Below are 13,595 nucleotides of genomic sequence, written 5' to 3' on the forward strand. Positions count from 1 at the left end.
TTGTCGATGATCTGGACTTGCTCCAAGCTTCAATGAAGATCAGATGCTCATTTGCCGAGCAGCGTGAATAATCAGCTTTCGGCACCAAAATGAGTCGCTTACGGCGCCTCATCAGGGCGAAGCAGGAGTGGGAAAGCGGTTGCGAGCGTGGGGACCATCTCCCCGAGGCCGGTCGCCATTACCATCACCATCGTCGTAAAGCATGGCTGATGGCCGCCTCCTTTTTGGTGCTGTGTAGACAATGGTGCGCGACGTGGTGGCCGCCGCGTGGCGGTCGATGGGAGCGAGGTGGCTGGCAAGGGCCCGCCCGGCTGGCCCACAGTCGGTCTCTGGAAGCTTTGACACACCCGTGGTTTGCCGTTGAGACGGGCGACCCGCAAACCGACTGCCGATTTGGGCGGGAGGAAAAGGCGTTGGCAGATGGCCCGTGGCCCCTGGGCCCGTGGGCCGTGGCCCGTGGCAATAGCGCCGAGTCCTGGGGCAGTTGGGGCGGCTGGGCGGTTGGGGTTGGCACTTTCTCAAGGTTCCAACAAGGCGTGACGAGGCAAAAACTTTGACGGCTTGGCCGTTGGCGGGTATCCCTGCGCATGACATGATCTGACCAGCAGCCAGGGGTACGGAGTAATAAACTAGTGCTGCCATCCCAGGCCTGCCAGGTTATCCGATGAACTCATGTGTGGCCGCCGGCGCTGCTTCTGTCATTGTTTCTGGTGGCCCTCAAGGCGTGGAGGAGAATGATGGAGCAGGGGCGGAGGGACGTGTTTCATGCCCTGGGGGTATGCGCGCGCCGTGGGGACTGTTGTATTTGCTGTCTGGGAGCTTGAGGTTTATTGTGATTACATACCTAGGTGGTATATGGCAGAATGCCTCCCGGGGATGCTGCTCCCACCGCCCCTGGCAGCCCTGGCAGCCCTGGCAGCCCATGCAGCCCAGCCCATGCAGCCCTGGTAGCTCTCACCTTATCTTCCTCCTCCTCCACGGCTCATCTCGTTAAGGCCCCGCAAAACCACATGGCTGCTGACGGCAAAGGGCATGCTCGAGTTGCAGCGTCGGTCACTTGGCCACTGCTGCAATCTCTGCTTCGAATCGCCAATTTCTCCCGCTGACACGTCTGCCTCCCTCGTGCCCTCCTGCAACTCCTGCACCACACTATCGACCACCCTAATTTACACGACACCACTGCCACCACACTACCCGTCGCCCCGCTGAGACAAACTCTAAGCTCGGCGCACACCAGGGCCCTGCGCGCGCATCTTGGTAGCGAGGCCCCGCCAGGGATCCCCTGCCCACCTGCCCACCAGACACCCGGCCGGTTGAGCCCAGGTCCAGCCCGCGGTCCGCTCTGTGGGACCAGCATCCCTCCCCCATGGCCCATTTGCTTTTCCGCCCTCCCACTTCGCGACATTTGTACCGTGCTGCGTCCACCGACCAGCGCCTCCCTCTGTCCTTGACACTCCCCGCCCTCGCCGAGGACGTCTCTGCCTGCCTGCCTGTCCGTGCTGCCGGTGGACAACCAAGACGGGGCCCAGCAACCAACCACCACCACAACCACCACAACAACGACGACGACGACGACGACGACGACGACGACGACAACGACGACGACAACGACACCATCATACTGACAAGAGCAACGGCTGGCGCACGACGACCTACCCGCCCGGGCCCCACACCAGCACGAGCACCCCACGGCTGCTGCTGCATGTCCGTCGATTTGTTGCGTTGTTCGAGCAACTCGCAGCCAGTCGTCCCCCAGAGTACCGTCATGATACCCTTGGCATGACCCCGTTTTCCTGACCCACAGCCCGACCAACCTGGAACTTCGGCCGCCCGGTCCTGGAAACCAGAAGAGAAATGATTGCACGCCAGACATTGCGAGTCGGGGTCATCGTTGGCATTTGCATCGGTGCCCTTGGAGTCCTCTGCGTCGCCGCCGTCGTCCTGCGGGCTTGCTGCTGCAGCACACGACCAAACTCGACACAGATGCCGCGCACAGCAACCTCTGAGGACCTGAAGGACGACGCCTTTGAGATGAGGGAGGAGGTTCCCAGGACTCGGATCGGGCGCGTCTTCTCCAGGATCATCTCCAGGCGCCGGAAACCTCGAGGCCAGGATTTCTACGAGCTCTCCAGGGACAGCTCCCACCCGGGGACGGGCTCCGTCAGTCAGCAGTATGCCTCCCACGCGTCGCACGCCGAATTGGACCGTAACGGGCTCACCTCGGCCGGGGGCGCGAGGAATTGGCGCAACCAGAGCACCGACGGGTTGACCGCCTACCAGAGAGCCATCCAGAAGTTGGACAGGGAGGCCATGGGACCGGCGCCACCTCATGCACCGCCAGCAAGGAACTCGTTGCATGGCATCACCCCCGAGGACAGTGGCCACCCGCCACAGGGTCCGTCACCACCCGCATCTGCCCCCTACAACCAGCTCCAGTACAGCTCGCTGCCGTCGATGCCCTCACCAGCAACTACTCGCCTTTCGACCAGGCCCGACCGCCGCTTCGATGTCCCCTCTCCCATTACAATTGCACCCCAACAACTGGCGTCGGCGCCGCTTGTGAACAACTCTTCCAACCCCGACTCAACCTTCATATCCTACTCGCCCTATCAGTATCACACACCTCACACCGTCTCGCCCCTGCCGACCGGTGACGTGGGCCCGGTTTCCAGGCACGGGCCCCCATCCTCACCCTCATCCGAATCCGTTCAGTCGAGCCGAGCCTCGCGGTCTCCGGCGTCACTGTCGTCACTCAGCAGGAACAACTCGGCTGCCAAGCCGATCGAGTCTCGTTCTTTGCCCCCGCCAACCCCGACATACCACCAGAGCCAGAGGGCACCGATCGACACCGAGAACATAGTGTGCCTCGGTCCCATGCCCGACAACATGCAGTTCCCGTCGTCCTCAAATAATCACTTCAGGTCTCAGACGCAGCAGAATCCCCGCTCACCGCCCATGCTGGTCATACCAAACGGACAGCAGCGCAGCCCCCCCGCCTCGCCAAGCAGCCCCCCGAGCCCCGTTACCCAGGACCTGTTCCTGCACGACCAGAGCCCGCTGGCGCCTTACCAGAGCCCCGTCAAGTCCGTCTTCACGCGCGAGCTTTCCCTGCACTCGGACCGCCCGGGGACCGAAAGCTCCTTCCGCGAGGCCGATCGCCGCGGGTCGACCGACAGCCTGGGCAGCAACTTCACCGTCGAGGAGGAGGCGCGCATCCAGGCCCAGATCGTCAAGAACCTGTCCATGCTCGGCCAGGAGCGGGTGGGTGGGGAGGGCGACATTGTGCACGTCCCTCAGCCCTCGCCCAGGAGGTACAGCTGGGAAGATGTGTGATTCTCGGCCTCACCAAGCGCCAGTGAAGCAACTTCCTTGCCCCAAGTTCGGGCACGGCCGGTATTCTCGGCCCGATAACCAGCTTCTTTCTATTATATCAACACACCCATACGACGTTATAATCCCGGTCCTTTTCTAGGCCTGTCAACTTCAACTAATTTCTTTATGTCAACTATATGTATCAATATCTCTCGGCCATTATACCTACTACTACCCCTGGCTGGTGGGAACCTGTTTTTTGATAACCATATTAACGCGTTGGAGTTCGGGATTTTGAGAAGTGGGGGACTCCTTGGGTCTCCCGGGGGCAGAACAGGACAACGAAGGACATCATGTACGGTTATAAGGCAGGAAAAGGCTTCGCGAGGCGTTATGGTTACGGAGATTGGCTTTGGTCTTGTGGGTGGCACGAACGGTGACCATGCAGTGCTGTTGGTTCTCAGGAGACAGACCGGCCCCACTACTGCGAAAGACTTGCAGATCGTCTCGCCCAATAATGCACGGGGCATGAACGAGGATGAAGGGAAACGGAGGAGGAGCCATTGGACAACGTCATTGTAGAGGTAGCCATCAGAGCCCAGTCAATGATATTCGCATCGAAAGAAGCTGCCTCGAACGACTTATTAAGCCCTATCGGACATCACTCCAATACATTCCAGCACCAGCGCTGGTGAGGACAGTTACGGAACTTGCCGACATCTTGCAACGACATGGCTCTTTGTCAACCCAAGAGACGCGGCATCTCACCAGTCTCAACTGCCGGCCGGCCTTTCCACTGCCATTGGCACACTTCAACGTCAATGTTCTAAAGCGAGGTCTGCAGGCATGATACCAAACAATGCCCACTGCCCACTCTACCAGGTCTCCATCCATATTCCGACGGAATAAAGAAATTTCTTCGCCTCCTCGTTGTTCTTCACCTTGCCTCCAATGACCAGAGCATCCTCCAGCGCGCGGCGCACAGAAATCGGCATCCTACCTGAATTTCCACAAACCACGATGATTGGTGACACACCGGACTGGTCGAGCATGGCACATATCTCTTCCGCATATCGCCGGATCTGGTGCTGAATATACATCTTTCCACGGTCGTAGTCGACGCTCTGGACCCACGGTGTATTCTCAGCAGTCATGGGCTCCGCAGCGGACAAACTGTCGGACTCGGGCTTGATTGCACTCCGCTCTGTCTGGGAATAAGGGTCGAGGAAGGCCCTGTCGGTTTCGGCAACAGGGTCGCGCGAAAATGCCGTAAAAACACGCAGGTTGCTGAGTGTTTCCCATTGCCTGCCGTAGTAGTAGTCGACTTCTCTGTTCCGCGCGCCGAAGAACAGCAGCGTTTGCCCTGCTTTCTCGTGAAGCTGACGCTCATGGATGAGACTACGGATCGGGGCAATGCCAGTTCCGGTGCCAATGGCTATGAGCGGTCGCTCAATGTGACGCTTCCCGTGTGGTGGAGGGTGTGGGTTTTTGGTCAACCCCACAGAGAGTTGAGTTCCCGGCTTCAAAGACTTCAGGTACCTGGAACAAAGGCCCTGAATAAGAGATGTCAGCGATGTTACATGGTCAACGATGCCGAAGCTGATCTAGGAATATCTTCACCGCGATGAAACATACCTGTCTAGGCTTGCGTATGATCGTCTTGTACTCAACCATCGCGGCGAGGATTTCAACGTCATGGAATTTGGCCTCCAGAGATTCGTGGGAACTTGGATGATTTGCGATGCTGAAAGCCCTCCCACGTATCAGAGGAAATGTCTCCAGGGCATAATTGATTGGTATCTTGACGCCCGGAAAGTCCCGGAGCACCTCTAGGATTGTGCGACGAGGGCGAGACGTGTAGTCGTAGAATTCCTGGCTGTTCGCCTCGGATGTGAGCTCCAGCAAGCGCTCCTTCTCGCGCTCATCTGTGGTGTGGCGCCGCAGATCTTTGAGGAAGGTACGGTTAGGAATTGCATTGAAATCGATATTGTGAACGAGCAGATCGCGCAATGTGGCGTTCTTCGGTGGATAAAGGTTCCGCGGGCAGCGCAACCCTTGCGGCCTGTGCTTCAAGTTCCTGTCGATCGCAATTGCGCTGTACTGCCAGATTATACGCTGGTCTGCATTGATCTTCCACCCCATCAAATCGATCAACTCTTCCACGTCAGCAGGGAAGTTTTTGGGATAGATGATAAGCGTGTCGCCAGGCATGAGAGCTGGAAGTGAACCATCACTCCAAGCCGTTCTATTGACGCGAATCTCGAGCGCCCGTACGTCCTGCCAGTGGCTTCCAGGTGTCACACGGTTGTTGTACCGCAGCTCGGCTTGGTAAGACTGGGGGAAGGCGACCATCTTTTGCGGGGGCAAGTCCTCGGCGCGACACAGCTTCTCTTCGTTCCCGGTCATCTCAAGACCATACTTCCTTGGGTAGTCTTTTAGGATGTTGTCTTTGTCCGGATTCCAACGCCCGTTGTCGGTGTTGGACTTGTTCCAGAGCAGTTCGCTACGGAAAGCTTCTCCAGAAGTATCGGATCGGCGAATAGCCTCGTCATCACGTTCCTCCCTCTGGCTCTTGGGTTTGTCGACATGGCTGAGGGCGGCATGATTTTCACGATTCGCGTCCCAGCGTTCTTGGTCCGACAAGGAATCCATCTCGGCCAGTTCGATGGGGAACTTTGGTGGAAGAAGTACGTCGTCTGGGATTGGGTTGATGCCCGGGGGGAGTGGGAATTCAGCGGCAAAGCGAGCCTTTAGGTTATCAAACCATGGCAAGTAAATGCTGTCGATCCTGTAATGAGATCAGCATCAAACGCCCAAAGGCAGCAAACAGTCAGTCTAACGCTGTCTGGGTTGAAGTGTTGGGCTTGTGCCTGGGACGACTGCCCCCGAAAGGCCAGATGATGGAAAAAGCAGCAAGAGATGCAGCAGGTATGATACTCACCCGTTGTCGTGCCTTTCGTCTCCTTCTCCAGGGGTGCAAAACTCAACAGCGCCTAGTTGCAGGAGCCGTTTGTGCAGCTTCCTCGCAGCCCAGTTGAACCTTTTGGCCCGTTTGTTAGCTAAGCAAGCCTGAGATACGAGGCAGTGTTGGGCCTCACTTTTGATAGGAACTGTCACCAAGGCCAAAACTGGTAAACCTGACGTGGCTTAGACAGTCCGGTGGTAGCTTCTTGCGCAAAATGCTCTTCCAAAACGTAGAGGCGTTGGCCGGTGTGTCACCCTGTCCAGTTGTCGAGGTGACAAAAATGGCAAGGGGATACTGGGCTAGTTCTTTCTAGATTTGATCTGTCAATGGCCCAGATTCACCCACTTCTATGCGACTCTGCCCTTTTTTTGGGGGGATGATGGAGCTTACCAACGGCACATCATTCATCTCCTCCACCTGAGTCTGAAAGCGCAGCCCCTCTGCTGCTCTACCTATCTCGTGGGCGATCTCCTGACTCTTTCCGGTTTCTGTGCCATACAGGACAAGCAGGGACCTGTTGGCGGTGATTTCCGTGGTTGTGCCATTCGCCCCCTCTCCTGCCTCCATGGCTAACAGCAACCTGAATTACGGATGGCCCCTTCCCAATGACTCTGCTGTGCCTCCTCTCCGGTCGATGGAATTGCTTCTTCTACAACCTGGTCCACGGCTGAAGTGTCCCTTGATCTATGTGTTTCTCCACTTGGGGGTTCAAGGCTTGATAGAGAAACAGGAAGGAGTCAAGTTGAGTGGGACAAGAAATGAGGGCCACTGTAAATGCGAGCGACTGAGATGAGACTTGTTGCAGGGTGCTCAAGCTGATGTCGATGCTCTAGAATTCTAGGAAGGCCCCAGATGAGTAAACCTGGGGACGAAGGACATGTGGCTTGACTCCTGATATATTTGACGACGTCCCTTACGAGGCTGAGTGGCACAAGTATCCCCGCATATGCCTCTCTAGGGAAAGATACATTCTGGGGTGCCAGGTAAAATCTTCAGGGATCCTAGCGAACATATGGTAGCCGATCGTAGACAGTAGCGGCAAAACCACCATGCACCAGACCAGCCGAGGTCGGACGCTGAGTCAACCAAGGTCACTACTCCTACCCCCAACCTTAGCCCTCTAGAACACCAGATTTTGAGAATGCAAAGACAGTGTCTTGAGAGATTTTTGGCTGCTGTAGGAGGGCACAAAGTCCTCGGATCTGAGAAATGCAACGGCCTGAATGCCATGTTCCATTGGTTTTGAAGACTTGAGCAAGGCTGCGACGTCACAGCCGTGACTACATGACCCGGAATCTGGGGGCTACTGGTCCTCGTGCAGGCCCGCAATATAGAACGATGGCTCATGGGACCAGCCTTGAAAATTCGCCCTAGTCTGATTCTAGAGACAAATGGCTGGCCACAAGCTCGACATCATGCTGCGGTTGTCAACGGGGATAATGCCCATTCTCCTGAACCTATCAATCGATATGTAGGAAGAAGTGTCTAGGCATGTATGGAGTATTGAGAGTGTTGTGGCGGTGCACGGCCACCAATGGAGCCAGGCGGGGTGTCGAGAGGGCATCATCAGATGGAGCTGGCAGCCAGCCAGCCGGTCCAGGTGCCCTTGACCGCTTCCCGCCCAGTGCCGGGTCAGGGGGCCTTCTAGAACAAGAGGCGAGGCTGGAAGGCTCCATTTGCCGCCAACGGCACGGAAGCTTTGTGGATGCAATGCCACATAGAGTGGATACCTGTGCATCACTCTGGTTCCATGTTACTGCAGTACAACAGTCATCCAAGAACCATTGTGATTGTTATTGTTGATGGACTTGGGACAATTAAACAAGTGCCAAGTTGATTTGTTGTTGACCAAATACTTGCATGTTCTAGTCATCTTTGCATGTGAATGTGGATGGAGCCTGCCAGCTACAAATGTTGGTGCTCAGTCTACTACAGCCTGAAGACACAGATGCAGATATAGATGCCGAGAAAGGGCATACCAGTTCCTGAGGGAAAGGCTCCTGGCATGGAAAGGACCATGGCAGTGTCATTTTTGGTAGCTGATGAAAGATGGACAATAATCCTAGGGTAGGTGTCTGGGAGGAGGAGCCTGTGACTGGGTTGGTCGAGGTGAATGGCATGGCATGAACTAAACATCAACTGAATGGGAGTTTGCATCTTTGTCTGAATCGTCCCAGCTCTAATCATAGTTGAAGTGGGGTATGGTGCGCTCAGAAAAGAGGTCTTGTACAATCAATCTCTGCGAGCAAACGGTGTAATGGCAAACTGGGTTGACAGCCTCCTGGTTTTATTGGCCTGCCCGTCTGGAACTCCGAAGGGGGCAGCCCTCTTTTCCAGGTGCCTACAATACTTGCCACAGTACGTATTGTAAACCAAACAGCCCACATTGTTGTCGCTGGTGTCACAGCATTTACTGAATAAGCAGCAACCATAAAGCTCTTCGTCCTGTCTGCCTCGGACATCATCTACCAGACACCGGCAATTCCACAATACAATACACCTGCCCGTAGGTAACCTCCTCCCTGGCCCCTGCCTGCCCTTTTCTTGATTCCTTGATAGCCTGGTCTCCAATCGATGGGCCCTCCCCTATAAATTGGCAGGCATCACAAAAGTTGAGCTTTCCATCACACGGGCCAATCAGCTCACAGCTCTGCACAGAAGCACAGCCAGGAGGCAAGCAGAGCAGATTCTTGAGCAGTCAAGCAGGTACGTCGTGCAGGCATTTGATGCGCCACACTTTCCCGCTTTAGTAGTAGACCTGGCTCCTCCCCTCCCTTCTCCCTCACCCCTGCCCGCAACCAGCGCCAGGGGCCGCTGGCACTGCAACTGCAGGCACCTAGGCTGGCAGGCGAGCCCCAAAAAAATTATTTGACCAGCGCGACAACAAAGGGCTCCAAGGCGCAATGTCGACCTCCCTCTTCTTCCCTCCTCCATCTTCACTCCCAACACCAAAGATCGATCACAGCAACGCTCACCCCACCGTCAAGCCTCCCCCCCCACAAGTCATCTAGGGCACTAAGCTACCCTTTTCCTCCCCCTCCTATTGAGAACAGAGTTCAATCCTTTGCACCTGTCAAGTACCCGCACGTCGTCGAGACCCTCGCAACTACTTCTATTTGCCGGTCCACCTCAAGCAACAGCTCAGCTCAGCTTGATCCAGCACATCTCTCCATCCTGACTAACACCACCCAGACCCAACAAAGATCACCCATCCGTCAATCACCCAGATCAACCAGCCAAAATGTCTGCCCCCCAGGAGAACAAGACCGCTGATGCCGCCGTCAACGACGTGACTGCCGCTCTGTCCAACACTGCCATTACTGAGAAGCCAGCCGATGCCAACGCCCCCAGCCCTGCTGAGGGTTGCCGCCTCTACATCGGAAACCTGGCCTACGCGACAACCGAGGAGGGGTTGAAGGAGTTCTTCAAGGGCTACCTTGTGTGAGTCACCAGCCTGTCGTGCCCTCCGAGCCTGGCTGCTGTCATACTGCCGTGGCTAGCTTCGCACAGTGCCACGCTCTTGCCGTCACCTCGACATACCGGGCCTCAAGATTTTTGCATGAGGGTAGCTAACCCGTTTTACCTCCCAGCGAGGGAGTCACCATCCCCAAGAACCCAAGAACCGAGCGCTCTGTCGGCTACGCCTTTGTCGACCTCTCGACTCCTACCGAGGCCGAGCGAGCTATTGCTGAGCTCTCTGGCAAAGAGATCCTGGAACGCAAGGTCTCTGTCCAGCTTGCTCGCAAGCCCGAGGCCAATGCCGAGAAGACGGATGCCAACGGAGAGGGCGAGGGTAACCGCCGCCGCCAGTCCACCCGCGGACGTGGTCGTGGTGCCCGCGCTCGTGGCGGACGGGCCGGCCGAGAGACCAAGGTATGTTTGCTTATCCGTCGGCCCAACGGTTTGCATACAAGGAGAAGCTTACATTCTGTCTTTGCAGGACAAGAAGGAGGAAGGCGCTGAGGGCGACGCTGCGGCCCCCGCCGATGCCGCAGCAGACACTGAGGTTCAACCTTTGCAAGACATCACCAACAAGACCAACAACACTGACCCTGATGGCAAGACTAAGACTCAGGCTGCTCGCCCCGCACGTGAGCGGCGCGAACGTGGCCCCCCGGCCGATGGCATCCCCTCCAAGACCAAGGTCATGGTGGCTAACCTGCCCTACGACCTGACCGAGGAGAAGGTATGAGAGAATCCCGGCTTGAGCTTGGTTTTTATGCGCTGACTCGGATCTTCCTCTGCAGCTCAAGGAGCTCTTCAGCGCCTACCAGCCTTCTTCTGCCAAGATTGCGCTGCGTCCCATCCCTCGCTTCATGATCAAGAAGCTCCAGGCACGCGGTGAGGCCCGCAAGGGTCGCGGCTTCGGTTTCGTGACCCTGGCGTCGGAGGAGCTGCAGCAGAAGGCCGTCAACGAGATGAACGGCAAGGAGATCGAGGGACGAGAGATCGCTGTCAAGGTCGCTATTGACAGCCCCGACAAGACCGACGAGGAGGCCAACGCTCCTACCAACGAGGGCGAGAACGGCACCGAACAGGCTGCTGCCCCAGCGGCTACCCCAGCGGCTGCCCCAGCGGCTGCCCCAGCGGCTGCCCCAGCTGCTGCTTAATCGCAGTACTTGGAACAATACCGGACAGAACCGCCCGACTGGACCATCAACTAAGCAGCAAACACGCACGCGGGCTGTGATTTTGGAACCATCATCTTAGTCTTATCCTGGCGCATCAGCAAGGCAGATGGATTATACTATGATTCAGCGTGCGGACGGATGAATATGGCTAGCTTGGACTTGTGTGAATGGGGCGGGATGGTCTTCGGCGTCCGAGTGGGGGTTGAGATTGTGATATGGGCAGCAGAAGAATCAAGATTGCCTCTTTCGCATGCTTGCGATGCGCAGCTTAATTTCCACGAAGCATCTCATCACCCGTTCACATCTCTGTATTGATACACCATTTCTCTCATATTCTTCACGGTCTGTACATTAGCGGCACCCGGAGAATGGGGTTTATGGGATGGGAAAAGTTCATGCCGGTGAAATTGAATGAATGACCGTTGATGATTCTCCAAAAAAAAAAAAAAAAAGGAAAGAAAGAAAAACATGCTCATGTACTTTCACACAGCATGCCCATTCACGAACATGCTTTGGCATGCAGTGTGGCTGCCAGCCTGGGCTGGTGGGCGAGCGCTGGTGAGATGGATGGCCACTTCTCTGTATTAGTACTGGCTTACAAGGACATGAACGAATAAATCTGAAGGGCAAGTTGATTTCCTCCACGCTATGTACTCGCTTAGGTTTCCGTACCTAGGCACGCAAAAGTGTACTGTGCTATCTACCGTCTGCCGTGTAGACAGACCACAGCCCTGGTTCCCTGTGGATTGTAGCGCTGGCGCTCTAATAAGTCAGCCATCGGTTTGGAGGAAGGCCATTGGCCGCCATCCTGAATTAACCCCACATTACCTGTATCCATCGTCCCCAAAAGGCCCCCATTCACCTCTAATAAATGCTCAGACGAAATCGAAACAGCCGCGACGGAAGTTCGAATGCAGGCGCAGAGGGGCAATCCCAACAGGCACATTTGATCGAATCGTTCCGAAGCCTACGAGCCCCTCCCTGGCTTTCTCCCCTGGGACTTACTTTATCGATCTTTGTTCCCTGTCGAGTCCACTGAAAAGAGCCGCGCGAGCCATACGAGCCACGGGTTTCGTCCACGAAAGTTACTTGGAAATCTAGCGAAGACAGGAGCACCGACAATCGGCCCAACATGGCTTCTAAAGCCATGTGGGAGGTGGACCCAGAAACCCGTTCAAAGGTACGCTGCAGCTGAGAAGGGGATGATAGCAACCTCGTGCCGGCCTGCCGGCCTCGTCGCCTCCGCCTCCTTTCGGGCGTCCTGTTCGCTGACGTGGCTTTGTTCAACAGCTCCTCGCCATCCAAAAAGAGTCCGGAAATTCCCTGTGTTGCGACTGCAATGCGCCCTCTCCGCAATGGGCCTCACCAAAGTTCGGCATCTTCATATGCCTGTCGTGCGCGGGTGTCCACCGCGGACTGGGGGTCCACATCAGCTTCGTCCGATCCATCTCGATGGACGCATTCAAGCAGACAGAGATCGAGCGCATGAGACTGGGTGGGAATGATAATTGGAAGAGCTTCTTTGACAAACACGAGACTACCAAGATGACGGGGATGAGCTGGGACGACGCCACTATTGCCGAGCGGTATAGCGGCGACGTAGGCGAGGAATGGAAAGAGAGGCTGAGCGCCAAGGTGGAGGGAAGGGAGTATGTTCCTGGCGAGCGCAAGCCAGCACCAGCGAAGACCAACACGGGCAGCGCTTCAAGGTCGGCGACACCCCTGAGCGGCACGGCAAACAACAATAGCAGCAGCAGCAGTGGCAGGCCGGAAAGCCCCAGCACGAGCGGTGGCAAGGTCAAGGTGGACGACAAGTACTTTGAAGGCCTCGGGGCTGCCAACGCGGCGAGGCCAGACAACCTGCCACCCAGCCAGGGTGGGAAATACGCCGGGTTTGGAAATACCCCAGCGCCTGCCAGCCAAGAGGAAGGCCTGCCGAGATTCGACGAGCTGCAGAAGGATCCATTGGCGGCGCTGGGTAAGGGCTTCGGCTGGTTCACGTCCACGGTGACAAAGACAGCAACTACAGTGAACAAGGACTTCATACAGCCAACGGCGAAGCAGGTATGCCATCCCTCCTCCAAGGCATGATCTTGTGGTTGCTCCGCACTCTGCCTGCCCATGCTGACGCATTGCACAGGTTGGATCATCAGACTTCGCGGCCCAGGCAAAGGTCTTTGGCGGCCGAATCGGCCAGTCCGTCCAGCAAGGGGCCAGGAGCGCATCTGAAAACTTCAACAGGTTCGTCGAAGGGCCAGAATCAGGCCAGGGAGCCTCGCGCAACGCACCCCTGGATGAGAGCAAGAAGTCGTTCTGGGACGATTTTGCCTCGCTGGCCGACCAGCGCAAGCCGCAGAGCAGCTCGATTGGAACATCTGCGATGGGCAAGGGCAACAGCAGCAGTGCGAGGGCACCTGCTGCTAAGAAGGACGAGTGGGATGACTGGTGATGAGGTCCAGTAATGAGACGAGTGCAAATCACCCAACACCCTTGAGGTATTATTGATTTGAGGCGTCTCCTACAGTTAGCAACCAATTTCCTGTACAATCGAGGGTGTCTTTTTTTTCTTCTTACATGTGGTTCCCCCAACAATTTGGCGAGGTGCTGGGCGACGAGATAAATAAATGTTATACTTCTAGACAATAAATGAACGATGAGAACAGAGACCGAGTGCTATAGTGGAAAGG

General features: G+C 56.4%; 4 protein-coding genes across 4 annotated transcripts; 3 read left to right on the top strand and 1 right to left on the bottom strand.

Moving 5' to 3' along the window:
- Positions 1-1,007: 1,007 nt before the first annotated feature.
- Positions 1,008-7,218, bottom strand: KVR01_002113 (NAPDH-dependent diflavin reductase). Its single transcript, XM_044782183.1, has 5 exons — positions 6,668-7,218; positions 6,411-6,586; positions 6,254-6,352; positions 4,948-6,100; positions 1,008-4,865 (listed from the first exon to the last, which is right to left on the bottom strand). The coding sequence occupies exons 1-5, from the start codon at positions 6,842-6,844 to the stop codon at positions 4,188-4,190; spliced, it is 2,283 nt and encodes a 760-aa protein (XP_044647128.1). The 5' UTR covers positions 6,845-7,218; the 3' UTR covers positions 1,008-4,187.
- Positions 1,984-3,333, top strand: KVR01_003423 (uncharacterized protein; the record flags this gene model as incomplete). The annotated part of the gene is made up of 1 exon (XM_044791575.1): positions 1,984-3,333. One exon carries the CDS (start codon positions 1,984-1,986, stop codon positions 3,331-3,333), a length of 1,350 nt encoding a protein of 449 aa, XP_044648438.1.
- Positions 7,219-8,798: 1,580 nt separating the features above from the next.
- KVR01_002077 (uncharacterized protein) lies at positions 8,799-11,552 on the top strand. The gene is made up of 5 exons (XM_044794490.1): positions 8,799-8,983; positions 9,470-9,718; positions 9,868-10,150; positions 10,218-10,463; positions 10,525-11,552. The coding sequence occupies exons 2-5, from the start codon at positions 9,519-9,521 to the stop codon at positions 10,885-10,887; spliced, it is 1,092 nt and encodes a 363-aa protein (XP_044647092.1). The 5' UTR covers positions 8,799-8,983; positions 9,470-9,518; the 3' UTR covers positions 10,888-11,552.
- Positions 11,553-11,575: 23 nt separating this feature from the next.
- KVR01_003678 (uncharacterized protein) lies at positions 11,576-13,570 on the top strand. Its single transcript, XM_044788469.1, has 3 exons — positions 11,576-12,088; positions 12,199-12,972; positions 13,049-13,570. The coding sequence occupies exons 1-3, from the start codon at positions 12,041-12,043 to the stop codon at positions 13,355-13,357; spliced, it is 1,131 nt and encodes a 376-aa protein (XP_044648693.1). The 5' UTR covers positions 11,576-12,040; the 3' UTR covers positions 13,358-13,570.
- Positions 13,571-13,595: the final 25 nt, after the last annotated feature.

This window comes from Diaporthe batatas (assembly GCF_019321695.1).
Source record: "Diaporthe batatas strain CRI 302-4 chromosome Unknown Contig00003, whole genome shotgun sequence".
NCBI lineage: Eukaryota > Fungi > Ascomycota > Sordariomycetes > Diaporthales > Diaporthaceae > Diaporthe > Diaporthe batatas.